General features: G+C 35.1%; 1 protein-coding gene across 1 annotated transcript in view; it reads left to right on the top strand.

Moving 5' to 3' along the window:
* The window catches only part of FSTL5 (follistatin like 5), a gene marked incomplete at its 3' end in the record, with an annotated part of 301,118 nt that overhangs the window by 156,598 nt on the left and 125,229 nt on the right, over positions 1-19,291 (top strand). Inside the window, exons 5-6 of the mRNA XM_082051029.1 lie at positions 5,053-5,249; positions 17,342-17,462. Of these exons, the coding sequence (XP_081907155.1) occupies positions 5,053-5,249; positions 17,342-17,462 (318 nt within the window). The remainder of the gene's footprint in view (positions 1-5,052; positions 5,250-17,341; positions 17,463-19,291) is intronic.

Raw genomic sequence — 19,291 nt, 5'->3', positions numbered from 1 at the left:
TGGAATTATTATAAAATATTCTGTTGTGGTAGCTTTGTGTGACTAAAAACTTAATAGCCTTCTGTTCTTAACTTAGGAACTTTGTCTGAAGAAGTAGTTAAACTTGTGGCAATAGCAATCTCTCAGATAACTTTGACAGCATTTATGTTTTATATTAAAAAGAATAGTACAAATGTTTTTTCCCTTCTGGAAAAATGTAAACATAGTTTATAAACATGTAATATATGTGTGCTCTTATGTGAGAATTACGCTAGTTTCAGAAGTTTTTGCAATGCAATGAGAAGTGTACAAAAAGGAAAAGCTGTAGAAAATAAGTTGTCTGTGTTCTTCTATCTCTAAATAGGTATTGCAAGACAATATGTTAGTTCACCATTCCTTAAGGTCTAGATTTAAAGTTAATGTCTAAAATGCATTAAAATGTCTTTATTGGACTGTGCTTGAACTTCCAGTAAAACCTTTTTTCCATAAACTGTTTTGAATTAAAAGTAGGAAAAGCAGCTAATTATTACAGTGCTTTTCATGATCATGTGCTACATAAATTTTATTTTTTATTCTCTGAATTTACGCTACTTTGTATAATTTTTCATGTGGAAACAAATAATCTTTAATATTCTAGTGAACATTAACATTACTGTCTTCACAGAAGTGAGAACCTATATTCAATTTTTGATCGGTCATTAAAGCAAGAGGCATTATCCTGTGCCTCAAGGAAAAAATATTGTCAGTGGAACCTTTTTGTTCATTTTCCATTTTGTCTCTAAACTCAGATCTGTAGTGACTCATCAAAGATATTCTAATAAATCCAAAATTTAACAGATACTACTAAGAAATAAACTGCTTAATTTATGTTGTGTATCTCTAAAGTAGAAATATTCCTTTGCAGTTTTAGAATTGCAGAATTAGAATTGTTTGATCAAAAACATTTTAGAGGGGATAAAATCTGAACACGATAACTAAGTCTGAGCGCTATAGTATCTAAGAAATAACTGGGATTTGTCTTCCAACCCCATCCCCAGGGAGTGTAGGTAACACAGTGTTAGACTGAAATTGCACCAGAGTAAAACCAAACTGCCTCTCTCTGAGGATACCACTGCCAGAAAAGTTATCTAGGGGACACAAATATGATGCTTGCTTTCCTGGCCCAGGCTTTTGGAGTTTACCCAAATGAACTGGAGTATGTTAAAGTTAAGTGCTCTCTTCCCTCCCCACCACCTGGAGCTTGCATCCATTTGGATGGAAAGGTTTGCTCACAACAGCTTCAGAACAGCCAAGGAGTAAACATGTTTCCCTACTGAGTATATCTGCATTAGCCCCCTGAAAAGCAGTCATGTAGAATTCAACTCTTACTGATTGAATGTCCTCAATCTCCATGCCTCTGGCAGGTAAGGACAAATATGCAGATACAATGTGTAGCTCAGGCTGTCAGTTAAATACAGCTTGGTTTTCCTTATTTCTGTTTCTTCAGTTAGAATTTTCAGATAGCTACATAACACAGTGACTTTCAGACAAAAAAAAAAAAAAAATTTTCTCTGTTTCCAGGATTTAACTTCTACTGCAGGAGTCCCTCTTTGCTAGATCTGAGTCTCAGTAGGAAAGTAAGAAGCATTTAGGTTTGCTGCACCACTTGGTGTAGCAAACCACAAGTCTGTGGGGCCAGATGAGGTACATCCAAGGGTGCTGAATGAGCTGGCAGAGGTGATCACTGAACCACTTTCCATTATCTACCAGCAATCTGGGCTAACTGGGGAGGTCCCAGTTGACTGGAAGTTGGCTAACGTGACACCCATGTACAAGAAGGGCAGAAAGGACGATATGGGGAACTACAAACCTGTCAATCTAACCTTGACGCTGGGCAAGGTCATGGAGCAGATGATCTTGAGTAGCATCACATGGCACTTAAAAGAGGTCAGAGAGATTCTTCTTCCCGTGTACTCTGCCCTGGTGAGACCACATCTGGAATATTGTGTCCAGTTCTGGGCCCTTCAGTTCAAGAAGGACAGGGAACTGCTTGAGAGAGTGCAGCACAGAGCCACAAAGATCATTAAGGGAGTGGAGCATCTCCCTTGTGAGGAAAGGCTTAGGGAGCTGGGTCTCTTTAGTTTGGAGAAGAGGAGACTGAGGGGTGGCCTCATTAATGGTTATAAATATGTAAAGGCTGAGTGTCACAAGGATGGAGCCAGGCTCCATTCTCGGTGACAACCAAGGGTAAGACAAGGGGTAATGGGTTCAAACTGCAACATAAGAGTTTCCACTTAAATTTGAGAAGAAACTTCTTCTCAGTAAGGGTAACAGAACAATGGAACAGGCTGCCCAGGGAGATTGTGGAATCTCCTTCTCTGAATACATTCAAAACCCGCCCGCACACATTCCTGTGTAGCCTCATCTAGGTGTTCCTGCTCCAACAGGGGGGTTGGACTAGATGATCTTTTGAGGTCTCTTCCAATCCCCAACATTCTGTTATTCTGTGATATCAGCCCCAGTCAACATGGGTTTTTGAAAGGCAGGTCCTGTTTGACCAACCTGATCTCCTTCTATGATAAGGTGACCCAACTAGTAGACAAGGGAAAGGCTGTGGATGCATCACAGTATCACAGTATGTTGTGTACTTAAACTTCAGTAAGGTCTTTGACACCATATCCCACAGCATTCTCCAGGAGAAGCTGGCAGCTCATGGCCTGTATGGCTGCACTTTGCAATAGAAAAAGAACTGGCTGGATGGCCAGGCCCAAAGAGTTGTGGTGAACGGAGCCAAATCCAGTTGGCAGCCAGTCATGAGTGGTGTTCCCCAGGGTTCAGTATTGGGGCCAGTTCTGTTTAATCTCTATTAATGATATGGATGAGGGGATTGAGTACACCCTTAGAAGTTTGGACATGACACCAAATTGAGTGGGAGTGTTGAAGGGTAAGATGGCCATACAGCAGGATGTGGAATGGCAGGATCATTGAGCTGAGGCCAGTTGTATGTGGTTTAACAAGACCAAGTGCCACCTCCTGCACTTGGGTCACAACAACCACAGACAGCACTACAGGCCTGGGGAAGAGTGGCTGGAAAGCTGCCTGGCAGAGAGGGATCTGTGGGTGTTGATTGATAGATGGCTGAATATGAACCAGTAGTGTGCCCAGGTGGCCAAAAAGGCCAACAGCATCCTGGCTTGTATCAGGAATAGTGTGGCCAGCAGGACTAGAGAAGTGATTGTGCCACTGTACTCAGCACTGGTGAGGCCCCACCTTGAATTCTGTGTTCAGTTTTGGGCCCCTGGTCATAAGAAGGACATTGAAATATCAGAGAGAGTGCAGGGGAGGGTGATGAAGCAGGTGAGGGGCCTGGAGCACAAGTCTTATGAGGAGCGGTTGAGGGAGCTGGAGCTGTTTAGCCTGGAGAAAAGGAGACTGAGGGGGAGACATTATTGCTGTCCACAGCTACCTAAAAGGGGGTTGTACCATGGAGCGTGTTGGTCTCTTCTCCCAAGTAGCAAGTGATAAGACAAGAGGAAAGGGCCTCAAGTTGCACCAAGGGAGGTTTAGTTTGGATATTAGGAAAAAATTCTTCACATAAAGGGTTGTCAGGCATTGGAACAGGCTGCCCAGGGAAGTGCTGGAGTCACCATCCCTGGAGGTGTTTAAAAGGTGTTTATACGAGGTTCTTAGGGGCATGGTTTAGTGCTAGAGTTAGGTTAGGTTATGGTTGGACTTGATGATCCTGAGGGTCTCTTCCAACTGAAATGATTCTATGATTCTAACTTTTTCTCTCTCTATCTTATGAAGTGGTCATTGAGGTGTACTTAGCAGTGCAGCCACCAGAATAATGCATATACTATTAAATACATCAAAATAATGAACTGCAGTCTCATATATGTAAATCAGACATTTCTTAAATGGGATCCACTTGCAAAGCAAACAGCTGCGTAAGAGGTTTCTGTGACATAAATAATTGTTCCTTATTAATACTTGTATCTTAATCATAGCATCTAAAAAGAAGAATGGAAAATCTTGTCCAGGCTGTGATTTTGCTAAGAGATGTTGGACCAGATGATCCTTGAAGTTATTCCAACCTGTTGTTCTGTTGTTCTGTTCTATGAACATAGTTTTCTTTGCTAATCAGTATATTGCTCTAGCCTTGAATTCACTACTTAAAGTTAACTGTAAATATATGTTTGCAACAAATACATTTTATTTTTCTGGTCCAAATGTACATCTTAAAAAAATCTTTTAAAATACTAAGGTTATCTTGATAAAAGCAAAAACTTCTGAACTCTTTCTCTCTCCAATTTATATATACAGCAACTGATATAAGAAGACTAGATATACACTTTATTGTACTTTGGTTTAGAATAAGTTGTGCCTGTAATCACTATATGTGGGACATTTGCTGTAGCAATTTTCAATTTATAGAAAACCTGATAATGAAAAGAATAAACTAGAATCTTGTCAGGGATATACTTTTTCTTCCTCTGGCAGTCCCACCTTCTCTTGTTCAAATAAGTTTGGTATGTCCAGTAAATGAAAATGTAGAGCTTGCTTATGAATACTCATGTGTAATTTCTACTTTCCAAAGTCAAATGTTATTATGAAATACATTCTTTATAATGTACCATTTTCTGTCATATGTGCAGGTTTTGTTGCATATGCTACATTTCATTATTCCCTTTATTAAAGTTTATACAAAATGCTTTTATCAAAGTTAACATTTAAAAAAAAACATCAGATGCACCTTTCCAGAGTGATCTAAATGATAAAAGTACAGGCTTGGAAACTTTTAGTTTCCATACACAAAAATATTTTGTCTACAGAAGGTATCTAGAAGTGCAATAAATTGTTGACCTTAATCTGAAGACCAAACATGGTATGGAGGAAACGGTATGGACCAAACAACTTTAGAACAATTTCCTTACCTTATAAAGCAGCCCTGTTGGTATTGCTACAAGTTGTTAATACTTTCTGGTTTTCTTTTCTTTCTTTTTTTTTTTTTTTTTTTTTTTTTTTAATTTACTTCTAAACTCTTAATAAAGAAATCAAATTCAAAATAATTTGTGTTGCACATTTTCTTTTCAGGGGATAAATGCAAACCTACTGAATACGCCAAAGTGAAAAATATGCTACTGGATCTGCAGAATCGGAGATACATTGCACAATCAGAAGATAAAACCGTTGATGAGAAAATGACTTTAAAGAAACTTCTTGTAGATCAAATGTTTAATTATTTTGATTCAGACAACAATGGACTTGTGGACACTAATGAATTATCTCAGGTAAGATTTAGATTTTGTTTTCATTAGCACAGTGGCTATTCAGTACGTCAGGACTTACATGGATTATTAGGTCTTAGGATGCTTTCAATTTAGAAAATATATGCATGTCTCTAAGGTGGAAAACTTCATTCAGGAATTATTGGAATTGGAAAAAGTGGAATTATTCAGCAGTTCTTCAGTGATTATTCAGACACTTGAATACAATGCTTTGGGGGATATTCATTAAGGTGTTAGAACACTATAGGTTGCTTTGACTATGAGTTGTTTGGTTAGATGTCACTGTTTATTGTTATCTTATGTTGTAAGCTGTGTGTCACTGTTAAGACATTTTTACAAGTGAATATTTAATAACTAAGGTGTTAGGCTAGAGTTATCATTTCCATACAGTTAACTTCTAAAGGCTTAATGGCATTTTCCAGGACCAGAGGCTGTGTGCAAATATAGGTATCATTTTAAATAGTAATAAATTACCTGTTTAAAAAAAAAAAAAAAAAAAAAATCTGTACTTTGTAAGATTGGATTTTCCTGCTGTATTTTAGACTCTTTCAGAACTTCAACTTTCAAGGAAATTTGGTGTCTGTATATATTTGAAAAATAATATTTTTTATATTAATATACTATATGAATACATAACATACATAGGAGTCACAAATATAGATGTGCAAATTGTATTGAATGCTTATAGAAATGTATCACTAACACTTGAAACAACATGCTAGTGATAAGCATATTGGTTGACAGCCTAAAGAAGTGGAATTTTAAATCCTTCTTTATTTTACCATTTGGAAATAGTGTGACTTTGTTGTTACAGCCCACACGTAACTACTGGAAAACAGCTGAACACTTTCACCACTACAAATCCATTATCTAATCACAGTGTATCATGCTCTTTTCTTTAGAGGATAAAGACTAAAGTACTAGTGCTGAAAGTCAGTATCAAGAATATTTAGCAGAATTTCCAGGTTGTTTGAAGAAACAATTTTTCCCTATTCAGCCACTACATGTGAACTTTTCCTCTTTCCTTTGTTTCTTTGTGTCAAACACAGTGGTGTGGTTTTGTGGTGGTGGTGGTGTTGTAGTTGTTTTTTGAAGTTTTTTTGGTCTTTATTTATATTCTTTCATGATGGAGTTTTCAACCTTCCTGTACATATTTTTCCCACATACCTTTTCCTAAAAAAATGAAGTTATGATAGCAACTGTAAAGTAATGCTTTTTCACAAGTATGGAAACAGGTCAAACAGCCCAAACAGCCTTAATCCCCAAACTTGGTGCTTTGTGTTTTTTTGCTAAAATACACTGCAGAAACATCAAATTATTAAATTTAAAGAATAATGTAGAATAAGTTCAAGTTAGAGGTGTGGTTTGTGATTGTATATTTTGACAAGAGACACAATGAACCAGAGAAGCTGTACCTGTTTCTGGTGAAGCTTTCTTGATAACAGAAGCTTCAGCCAAGAGCCTTTGCCTCTCATATGCCAAAAGGAAACACTGAATCACCTTTGTGAAACATAAAATGGTGTGCAGCTTTGCAGTTAAGAACACAGCTCCTGTATGATCTCGATACTTGTAAATCTTTGCCTTCCTCTGTTGGAGGAAGATTTTAGCCTGCATATTTACTGAAAACAAAGCAAGTATGTGACCCAGTTCTCTTTGAAGACTTAAAATAAGAAAACAAATTAAAAGAACTCAGAATAATATCTTCAAATCAAATGCACTGAGTTTCCAAGCATTATCTATGATAATTGAAACTTGACACTCTTTTTTTTTCATCCTCCGGTGGTTTAGCCTAGTGAATTTTTTTGTTCTTGTTGAACATGAAAGCTTATAAATCAAGATAGTTTTGCAAGGTGGGATTTCGACTCTTGCTTTTTTCCTGCCCTTAGTGTGTATGACAGCTATCAGTATTTCTAAAAATTGGAATTGCTATAGTAGGAGAAAAGAAACAAAAAGAGCTTGTCTTGAATATACTATCCAGAAGGTATTGATTCATAATGTGAGAAAGCTCCCTGCCACTGAGAGAGTGCATTAACTTTCTTGAGAATGTGATATTGGGGGAAAAGGAGTGGTTGTGGTGGAGGAATATTAGAAAAGTCTTTGAACTTTCCCAGAGCTGAACGAGTGGTGTTATTATACTTATGAAAATGCTCTCAGGATTAGGAGAATTTTTCTCAGCTGTGCTCACAAAACAGCCAAAATTTTGAAATCTGCAGAGTTGTCATACATAATAGTGCCTGTCTGCATTTTACATGTAATAATATTAAGGGAATAAGAAAAATAACTTACTTTTTTTGTGGAAAACAATGAGTCCTGAAGTTAATTTATGTTCTCATGAATATTGAACTTCAGTATTTAGGGCATCTTAAAGTTTACATTTCCTCAGTCTTGCTGTGCAATGAGTGCCATCAGGTTCTTGGACTGCATTTTGTTATCTCATAGGTGTCCATATAGTCATGCTACCTGATGTAAAATTGAAAGGAATCAGTTGGAGATTGGAAGTGGTGACAGCAGAACTCCTATTTTTATTGATGTATTTTGGACCAGAAATTATAAAGTTCTTGCATTTGCATCTTGATACTAGAGAAATTAAAAATCCTCTCCAGAAAAAGCAGATAGATCTTTTTTATTAAAGAAGCTATTTCAAATAGTGAGAAAATTAAAATAAATTAAAATAAATTCAAGTGTTAGAACAGTAAATTAAAAATTGGCAGGCCATTATTTATTTTATTTTATTTTATTTGAACAATTCTGGCATCTGCATATAATTTTTTTCATGGCTTTGTAGTTTAATACAGAGTTACAGTTATAAAGTAATTATAACTCCATTACATAGTGTAAATGTCAGACAAGGTAGTCTGCAATGAAGGTGGAAAATCAGTGGGATTATGCATCTCCATGCAGGCTAAGTAAACATTTTTTTTTTCCCCATATAAATTCTTCTCTGCCTTAAGTGCTTTCAGTGCTGAACCAAACTCATTTAATGTTCTAGTTTCCAAGTCCTATATTGGCAAGTCAGATGGGGTTTGATTTTTGAAAGGACTTACTGATGAACTTAAGATTTTAGACCACTCTGATTTGAGATATAGGTACTAATTAGAAAGAGTATGTACCCTTCCAAAAGGGTGGTCTATGAAATAGGCAGAATTTTCATCATCACCTCTGGTCTAACATAAATGCAACGTATCTGCAAGGTTTTTGGTAAAGTGGGGTGGTTCCTTGAAGGGGTGGTTTTGTTTCGGTTTTAAAGTACTTTGAAAGAATTTAAATGAATCCCGGATAAAGGAAGATAATTGACTCTTCTGAATCTTCAGTTGTTAACAGACCAACTTTTCTATCTGTTGCTTTTCATACTATGCGAAACCGAACTGGAATTTAATGCCAAGTTATAAACAGAATGTCAGTGTTTCTACCACTGTAGACTGCTCAATTATTCTATGTTGTTCTTGCTGCATAGAAGAGAAAAACCTCTGAAGTGTTATGGGGAGACATGGGAATAAAATGTGTTTTTCCAGTGATGTATCCACTTATTCCTGTATAGTGGAATTGACATTTTATAAACAGTAAGCATTTTCTGGTTACTATCAGTGAAAGATGTATACGCTCTAAGAATAATTCATCGTGATCAACAGTGGAATTCAAGTTCCTTCTGTGTGTGAAAATGAAATAATCTATACTTAATTAGACTTAGAGCTACTTTCCTTCTGTTTATTTCTTATGCTAGTGAGTTAAGAAAGCAAAATTTTACAGAAAAGGGAGGTGTGACATAGTCTGAAAGCAAGTTGAATTAATAATAATAATAATAATAATAATAATATTTTTTCCTCTTCCTTTCTCACTTTTTAATTATCTATTTTCTGGAGTCAAAGAATTTAGGATCCTTATTTATGAACTAATGTCTGTAGTTTCCAATACCTGGATATATTTCTGTTATTTGCCACCAGGTTAGCATATGACAAATGAAAATATGTTACTTTTTGTAAGATCACATACTTGCTTCTGTGTTTTATTTTGATGTTTTCTCAGTGTCATTTAATTTCAGTTAGTGAGACCAATCAAAAACAATTAAGAAACAGCAAAATGAACCACTCGCAGGAAACTATACTAAGTTCAGCATTGTTTCAGGGAATGATAAGTGCAAGTTATGGGAACTACTATGATTAAATAAGCCATTTCCACATATCAGTTTAATATGCTTCAATTACAGGTGACATCAGAAATACAGACTTCTAATAAAGTGCAATGAACCTCTGAATAGTGTTATATATCCATGTGTGGATACATATCCCACAAGGTTGGGGTGTGAGTGTGTGTACGTATATATGGTATTTTTACATAAAGCATCAACCCAAAAGATCTAATGTAAAATGGACTAAAAAAGAAACAAATTTTAAGTAGGAAATGAAGTGCTATTGTCTTTATGGTTATGTGCAGGTATGTGTACTTATCTGTAAATCTCAGGAATGTGCCAAACCTTAGAAGAATACACCATCTGTAGATGGGTAGGGCTGTATCTATAAGTGGCTTGATTATATTATCTTAAAAAATGTAATCTGAAGGAATTATGCATTTAATTGGTCTATTTAATACTGCATGAGGTGCTGCTAAATGCATAGGTAAGATAACATTTTAATTAGTTTCCTCTCGGTGTTTATTTTTATCTTCTTTTTCTAAGATTTGTTTCAGTTGCTGTCAGTTATATTTGCTTAAACAGTCTTGCTTGTTTGGGAATTGAGAACAGATGTGTGTCCTTTTTTGTGTGACAATTTGGCATGAATTATAGCTCTATCTTTTCCTTCGAAGACTGAGATTCCCAGACTGTGTTCCCTATGTTGTGTCACTGAAATCTGACAGAAAAAAAACCCAACAAACTTCTTCTGTTTTATTTCTGTATTAATGGTAATACTGTTGCACTATTACTAGCTGATACTTTGCGGCACTTGTTTGCACAGCTAGAACTGATGTAAATTGTATATTTTCTCAGCACTGGTTTCTCAAACTCTGATCAAAATAATTTGTGGATCCCTTGCTTTTAAATTTGTACCTTTATTCCTTTTGATTTTGCTTCTTATTACTTGTGTTACTGTGATATTTGGAGGACTTGGAACTGAGAGAAAGTCTAATAAGCATACATCTTCTTTTTGAATTTTTAATCATCTTTGGTCTTTCTTACATGTGGCATAGGCATAAGCATATTTTGCCTGTATAATAATACTGCTGTTTATTTTCTGCCTATTAATTAGGGATACCTATCTTAATATTTAATTTGTATTATCTATTTTTACTATTACTAATCTAAGAAAAACTGAACAGGAAGTATATTCCATTCTAGATTTAAAAAAATAAGGCTCCTACGTGGAACTTTAATATTGAGGGAAATGAAAAGAGAACTTTTTATTAGTAGTGAGATGTAGCTTATGAACACTGTGATCATAGTACTAAACCCTAACACCTTGATCTGTGTTTACTGCCTTTGCTTTTATCAAGTAGAAGCACTTCCCATTAATTTCTTGTGTAATAGATAATTCAATTACTGTGCTGGATTAGAATTCAGTTATTTAACTGCTAGAGTGGCATGTAAGAAAAAAAAAAAAAAAAAAGGCTATTAATAGCTTTTAAAATGAGATTTACTCTACCCTGTCTCTAGGTATGAGATTCATATCCTTTTATGTATATTTACGACGTGAATATTTAATATACCTGGGCAGACAGCTTGAAGTCTTTTCTTCAGTGCAAATGGAATATTTAGGGTCTGCAGAGGTGTGTAAGCATTGCAAAATCTAACTGCCAGATGATCTTGCAGCTGTGAATTTCTCGGTTTCTGGCTAGGAACCAAGCCCATGCCTAAAATCTGAGAAGAAATGTTTTTAAAGAAAAGGAACTTAGACAACAGATTGTGTGGGCACAGTCTAGTGATTGGCTAATACTAAAAATAGAAGAAATGGTTTCTGAAGCTGGGATTACCCAGGATATCCCTTTCTTCAGCCAATGACCTTGAGGTTAAGCCAAGTAGTTATACTTCTTCAGCTACTTCTCACCAGCTCAATGATTCTTAAATTCTGTCCTATGAAACAGTGTTCTTTGAAACACAGCAACAGGCTATGAAGGCAGCTGGACCCAGCTTTATTTCCTGGATAAGTCCAAGAGCTGATGCTAACTGAAAGTGGACACAAAGTATAATGGTGCAGTATTTTGTCTGTTCTCATGTCAATGTTGTTTTCTGTTGGTTAGCTCCAAAGCCACAGGCTCGGGGTGCTGGTAGTTCCAGTTGCAGAATTTTACCAATGCCATGTATGTAGTCCTAATACCTATTCTGGTCTTACACTCTGGGCTAGACATCTACAACTTCAGCATTATACTTGCAGGCATCTAAGGATGTTTATATCTTCTGAGTCAGATTAGGTCTTCCCCCTGCTAAGTGTGGAAGTGGAAAGGCAGGGAAGTATGACTCTCATTAGAGCAGCTTGCAGAGAGAAACCTCGTATCTGAGCAGCGTAACTCAATTAGTATGGGACAGTATTGAGATAATACCTTTGAGTCCATGCCTTTACCTGCCACTCTGTATAGGTTTACCAGTTCAGGTCTCAGTTTGCTCAGGGATCTCTGTGTCGTGACCCGTTCTGTGATGCAGAATTCCCATATCTTTACTCACTCTACCTCAAATTCTCAAAGGTAACTCTATGCTACAGACACCAAATAAAGCATAGAGTTGCTGCCCTACAGAACATGTTAGTAAACTGTAAGAAGGATACTGATATAATTGGGTTAAGGGAAGTTAAAGCAAGGAAAAATTTACCAACTTTTATTATTAATTTAATTTCATTAATGATTAGTTCTTTTAATTTCCACAAAGTTATACTACTGTGGACGATGGTGGAACAAGGTAATTGAACCCCCTTGTGCAGTTAGAATTAATTTGGAGTGCAGTTCCCACAGTGCTTAAGGTTTGATGTACTTTATATCAAGCAGTGACTGATACTATTGTGTTGAGATACTTGCTTTTAGGAAACATGAATACACATTAACTGAAGCCCACCATATTTACTGTAAAGGAAGTTTCTGTTTGTAGTTGTAGTATTTTCTTTGGGGAAGTACATAGAAACCATCAATCATAGTCAAGCAAAAAAACACCGACTGACAAAATTTTTGGTAAGGTGGACTAATAAATGAAATAATGTGTCATTTCTGATCTAGTTTCATAACATCTGCAGACTTTTCATTGTGGCTGTCAAAAATCAAATTGAAATGAATGAAACAATCTAGTGTGACATGCAGTTTGTCATTTTTAATCAGATTACTTTTCCCAGTCTCCTAAATCTTGTAGTAGCACTGACTAATTCCTGATAGGTTTTGAACTTATCTAAAAGTGTGCTGCTCCATGGGAAATAAATAATGGTGTTCTATATCTTTAAAAAAATATGGTACTACCCAAATAATACAAATCTTTTCTCCATGTTTCAAAGAACATTCAGTTCTTAAGGATAAGGTTCATAGTTCAGAAAATCCATATTTAATTTGAAAATTTAGACATTTCTAAATTTTCAATATTTATGGGGTTTCACAATGAGCCATAAACAGAGCAGCAGTTTTGCTGGGTGTCTTACCTTTTACCTTTTTTTATGATATGGAAAGTAAATATTTCACTGTCTTTATGAAAATGTAAGGTAGAATTTCTGAGCATAAATATTTAAGAGCACTCTCTGGTATGAATTTTCAACTCAGAAGTCTGAAATTAAATAATTCCATGTATGACTAGTATGGCACAACCATAAAAATGTGCAGATCATCTTAATCAGGATTTAACCTTTATAGTAAGAGTTTTCCTTCTAGCACGTGACTCACTAAAAATTTTGATGGTTTCTGTCCTGACTCCCTGAATAATTGCTGTCTGTTTAGTTAAACCAAGGAGTTGATGGGCTGGGTTTAAAGACTTGGCTCAAGAATCAGTTTCATTCAATTTACCTCTTTTATTCTCCAGGGGCAGAGCTTAATAGACCTTAAAACTTAAGGCATGTGGTTAGATCATCTATGATACACCTTCATCTAATCTAATTTCTGTATCATAGACATGGAATCTTGTATTTGTTTTACACTTTCAATTTAAAAACAAACAAAGACACATAATGTCTTGCTTTTGGCTGAAGGAGAAATGGTCTGCAAGGAAGTAAGCAACCTTGATTTGAAAAAATCAAAAAGAGCGTAAAGGTCCCAGGATTAAATCTTGATTGTTCCTCTAGCTTGTCTCCTTTGGTTTCAGAGGTATTACTCATTTTTTCCTGTCCTATTAATTTTTCTTTGTCAAATTGAAGCATCCATATTGATTTCCACCCCTTCTACACTCCCAAGTACCGATTAAATATGATATGGTCAATTCTTAGTGTCCCTTTAAAAGCAAAGCAAAACACCCAAAACCAAAACCCCAAAAACCTATAAAGATTGATTTTTCTCAGCTCTCTTAATGTAAAGTGTCTTGAGCAGACTTCTGATTATTTTTATGGATCCTTTCTAACCTGAAACATTCCCTTCTCATTTCTCAACGTTAAATTTTAATATATGCGAGCAAAAGCTAAATGTTATGTTTCTGTATCGGTCCCACCATTGCCTTTCTACCTCTGGTTACCTTTTTACATTAAAAAATAAATAAATAAAATACCACTTGGTTAGGCTATGGAATGATACTGGAATTTATGAGGCTTCCTTATTCACAGCAAATCCTGCCTCTTTTTCAGATAAAATGCTTTCAAGGTCCCATTCAACCTCATTTAGGTATGGTCTAGGTTATTTTTTTCAGATGAATGACCTTACATTTGGCTCCATGAAAATACAAATCCTTCTTCTGAAAACACCTAACCATGTGCACCCTTTCATTCCATATGCTGCCCTGTTCTTCTTCTTGTGATTATTCACCTCAACATTTTATACCATCTGCTAATTTTATTTTTATGTTTATTTTAAAATTATTGAAAAGGATTGGGATGAGACCTCATTCTTTCAAAATCTCACAGGATTGTTTCAGCCACTAATGATTCCTTATTGACATCTATTTTTTCAGGTTTTGCAGTTACTGACATTATTATTGAGACAGTGTATGCCTTATTGATACTGTATAGTATTATGTTTCTCTCCTAATTATGTTTGGTATGAAATCAAAAATATTTATAAGAAGCTATTATGTTTAGCAAGCTACCTTTGTAAATTAAATCCCTTGCATAAGGAAAAGAAAATGCAAAATGGAGTTGTCTGACAGACTGTATTTCCTAGAAGATGGTGTTAAAATATCGTGTCATGACAGCATTTAGAAACACAAAAAGTATTCACAGTCTTTATTTCTAAATTCCACTGTTTATTTATCGAACCACTTTGAATATTTGCATTGTGGTGTTTATTACATCCTACTGTGTGGAATTTCACTGACATGTGAAGATATGTTTAAAAGTAATGTCAAGAAAAAGGTCTCCTCAGCCTGTGAGTTTTAAGTGCTCTTGTGAACAGGCAGTTTGATCCTGATGATATTAAAACACTTGGTGCTAATATAAGTTGCTAAAGGACTTCTTTGTTGGCTAATGACTTGTCAAGTAGTCAGCTTTACTTTGCCTGAAGTCTCATATATGTTGTAATTTCATATCTCGGTCAGTCTGATTTAACTTCAGGCTGCTACAGAAACAGGTAATTTTTCAAAATCCAGATCCTCACACCCTAATACCTGTTCTCAGTTGTACCTCTTGTGATAGAGTATTAATCCTCAAAGATTTTCTCTTCAAGAGACAAAAAAAAAATGAACCTACCAAACAAAATCTCCAGAAAGATTAATTTTGCTTTTGATCACAGAGTTGGTAACATCCACAGATGACACGCAGAGTCAGGAGATGGCTGGAGCCAGCATAAGAGAATTTCTATTGGATAAAAATTGGAACATCTTTTTTAACAGCCAATCACAGATAATTAAAATTAACCATGATATGAAATCACTTCTGTACCTTCTGATATCTGTCCTCATGGACATTTTTGGAGGGTTTATTTATTTATCAAAACTGAGTGAATTTTCCAAAGAACCCCAAAGTATATAGCTAGCATGAAGATGTCTGTATATAACCAAGCATTGAATCTTATATCTGCAATCAAAATACAAGTTTCCTAAAGATGAAAATTAAATAATTACCAGGAAAAAAAATCGTACCTGTCCATAGCATCATTCTTGGAAATGTCTCAATAAGTCTAGATAATAATTTTAAATAATTATGATTTTTATTTTAAATAAAAGTGGCCAAATATAAATGAAAAGCATAAAAAGACAGATTTCAGTGCAAGGGACTGAAGCTGAGAACACTAGTATGCAATGAAAAATATGGTGCTATAGTGGCAGGTGTTGGTGGGCTTTAATAAAGGTGTTATTGCATCACCTTAGGTGTAAAGTTTAACCCTTGTTTGTACGATTGGAGCTAGTGGGAACAAATGTTTTAAACTATTTCAGACCCCCTTTTATGAAAAACAACCAAAGAACAATGCTGCTCACTTTTTCATGAACCAGCTGTGATTTTTCTTAAGGACATTTCATGGCCTTGAATTCTCAGAGATTTCTTCTGGAGTGAGAAGTTTCAATGCACACTGTTATATCTTTAGCACTACTTGTATAACTGCAATTGGCTTAGGTTTATTATTTTTTCCCAGGATATGTTTTTGCCCTTTCTGTACCAGCTGTAAAATCTACACGATTTATTTTTTTCCTAATTCAGTTTAATGTGAACTTAATAAACTGGTTTTAAATTATGAGGAGTAGCTATTAATAGTACTAATATTCAGGTAATGTAGTATGTATGTTTAATTAATAATAGCTAAAGCTGGTTTTGTGGTGATTTTTCTTTGCAAATGGTTTTCATACTTTCTAATGTACTAAGAAGGTTATTATTTTTTATAATGCTTTTATAGTAATATATAGAAGATTACTTCTGGCAGGATAAAATGTGTGTGTCCTTTCTCTTTGCTCTAATACTCCTTTTATTCTCTTTTATTTGTTTAGAAATTTTCTATTTACATTAATAATGCATTTCTTTCTATTCTATCTGATTCTTTAGTAGAACAACTGAAAAACAAATGCCTTTATATACCCTGTTTTTCAGAAGTTATTGTATGATAATACAAACGTAATGGTTTTGCAGGGATTTTGAGAGACAGGTAGAGGATAGGAAGAGTATTTTACAAAGGAATTAACTATAGTTGCATTTACTTTTTCTGTGTCTGGTACAAAAGTTTAAACTCTGCAACATGACAGTTAGGAGTTGCTTTACATTTGGTTATTTCACTTATGTGACAGTGCTTTTAAAACATGTGCCATGTAATACGAGAATTCTGAATTATTTGTGGTAATCAATGTCTTAAAAACTCCTTGGGTGGAATTGAGGTAGGTGTCTACAACATACAGACTTTAAACCAGAATAGTGCACAAATTAAAGAACATTTCTCAAGGAAGATTTCCCTGGAGTTAAAATGCAAGGACTATTAATTATGATCTATTTACAAAGTGTATGTGCCCCCATTGAGAAACAGGAATCTTTTGAGGTCAGCTAATTTTATAAAAGGTCTTTTGGAAGATAATAGGCTTGTTAAAATCCTGTAAGAAGTTGATACAATTACTAGGGTAATAGAAGTTTATTTTAGTTATTTTTGAAAATATCTGAATTTGTTTTTTAGTGGTTAGGAATTAGACTGAGAGGAGAAATATATTATGACACGTACTTGGGAAATTACAATTTCAAATCTGTTTGAATGTTTCTTAATGATCGTTCTTATACATGTAAAGTAAAATCAGCTGTACATTCACAGGGTCTTTATAGTGCTTCTGTCTGGCCCCATTATATATATTTTCCATATATTCTAAAAACTTTTGTGTAATCTCACTGTGTCTGTATTAAAGGTATTAACTTTTAAAACTGCAATAAATAATTGGAACGTAACTGGAAATCCCTGACTTTACACAGTTGAAGTTCATTGCCCCACAGCAACCTTAAAATGATCTATTAAATGATTATTAGAAACAATTAATTATACCAGAGAACTCTAAGAGCTTTAATGTAATTTCATGGTTATAATTTTCTTGTCAGGTAATAAAACGGGATGAGCTTGGCAAGGATCTGTCTGACTGCTCTCTGTTCGATTTGCTGAAATACGATGATTATAATAGTGACAAGCACCTAGCTCTGGAAGAATTCTATAGAGCTTTTCGTAAGTACAAAGATTAGCTTATTCTTGCAGTTTTCTTTTCTCTCTTGCTTTGTTTTTCTAAAAGAGTATTTTTTAATTTTATTTTTAAATCTTGATACATCCTGATGTTGTACTTAAACAATGAGTACAATTTAACAATCATGATATAGTAGAGAATGTCATAGCCGAAATTAATGAGAGATCTATTAGTGTCCAGATTTCTGAGGGATTTTGGTACCGGCGAATTCATAGATAATCTTTCTCAATGCCAATATGTACTAATAAGTCCATGTTGCACACAAGTGGGAAGTAGTGCGGTCAGGACATAATTGACGGAACTGAAAAAGCTAGAATGCCTGCCCACATCCTGTATTTATGAGTGCATATAAAACCATTTCTGACAAACTTTGCCACAATTGTACTGCTTCTATTAGTTGCTTTCTGTCTTCACAGGACTTGGGGAGAGATATAGATTTATGGAGTAATTTTGCCAGGTATTTGTTCTCTGAATGCCAAAGGTGACTGGGGACATGTGTACACTACATATGAACATCTTGACCAAAACACTGGGGTATGGGTCAACATGGTAGAGAGTAGCAGAAAGAAGAAAGATGTTGAGAGCTTTCGTATGGTATGTTACACACAATATAAGATATCTCCGTATATTTTGTTATATCTACATCAAAACCGATGCTTTTCATTCTTGTCTACCTCAAATTTAAGACTGAATCTTGAAATCTGATTTTGGTTTCAATAACTGTTACTCCATATTTAGCAACCTGGCAGCATAGCATGTCAAGTTTGTGCTCAGCTCTTCCTGTAATTAGAGTTGGATTATGCATTGACTAGTCCATTAATGTATCTTCATTTTGAGTCATTACAGCCTGCTGCTTTAGTCTTCCTGTACTTTATCTTTGGCCAACTGACAGCTCTCAGCCACTTTAGTTTACGTCAAATGAAAAAAAGATCCAAAACTACTTATAGAGTTTAAAAAGTAATGAATTGATATTAGGAAAAAAGTGGCTGCATGGGAAGCAATAAGAATAAACATGAAATTAATAATCAAGAAAGACTGCCTGAAAGCTTCCTAGTTTTGCCTATTGAATTTGTCATACTACTTAGTTGAACTAAAGGCTTAATGCTCCTAAAAAAATCTGGATCTTGCTTCCTGACATTATCTGACTGCCTTTCTGCAGTGTCCTGACACTCTCAGTCTCTCCCCCGAGTCACTAAATCAGCAGAAAAGTATTAACCCTCCACACCCCACCCCCAGTCCTGCTTATTTTTGGCCAGCTGGGTGACTTGTATTGAATAAGTGAAGGGTCAGACCATAACTCATGCAGAAGAAGAGAACAGTACAGCAAATAAATAAGGGGGATAGAGGGAGAGAATGGGAGATGTTAGGACTTTGTGGCAGTGAAAGAAATTGATTCATCTGTACCAGCAAAACACTAGGAAACACCTTAATTTCTTTATTAAAAAAATTAATTAAAAATTAAAAAATTAAATTTAAATTAAATTAAATTAAATTAAATTAAAAAAAATATTAAATATTTCTTTATTAAAAGTTGTGATACAAGTCTGACTTACCAAAACATGGAGGATTACATAGCAGCTGTAGAAACATAGCCATGCATTATCTAAGATGATATGGATAGCACTGAAATGCTAGGACTAGGTGATAGAGGTACGAGAGGGGTGATATGGGTCACAGCACCACGGTTTTTATATGTGGCAATTTCTCAAGGATAATTTTGAAGCCAGTTTGTACCTAAAGGTACTGTAACCTACTACACATAACAAAATATACTTTTAAGACATACTCAAACTTGGCGAAGATAAAACAGTTC

This window comes from Streptopelia decaocto (assembly GCF_964273445.1).
Source record: "Streptopelia decaocto genome assembly, chromosome: 4".
NCBI classification, from domain to species: Eukaryota; Metazoa; Chordata; class Aves; order Columbiformes; family Columbidae; genus Streptopelia; species Streptopelia decaocto.
The sequence above is the reverse complement of the archived record's forward strand: the minus strand, read 5'-3'. Positions and strand labels throughout refer to the sequence as shown.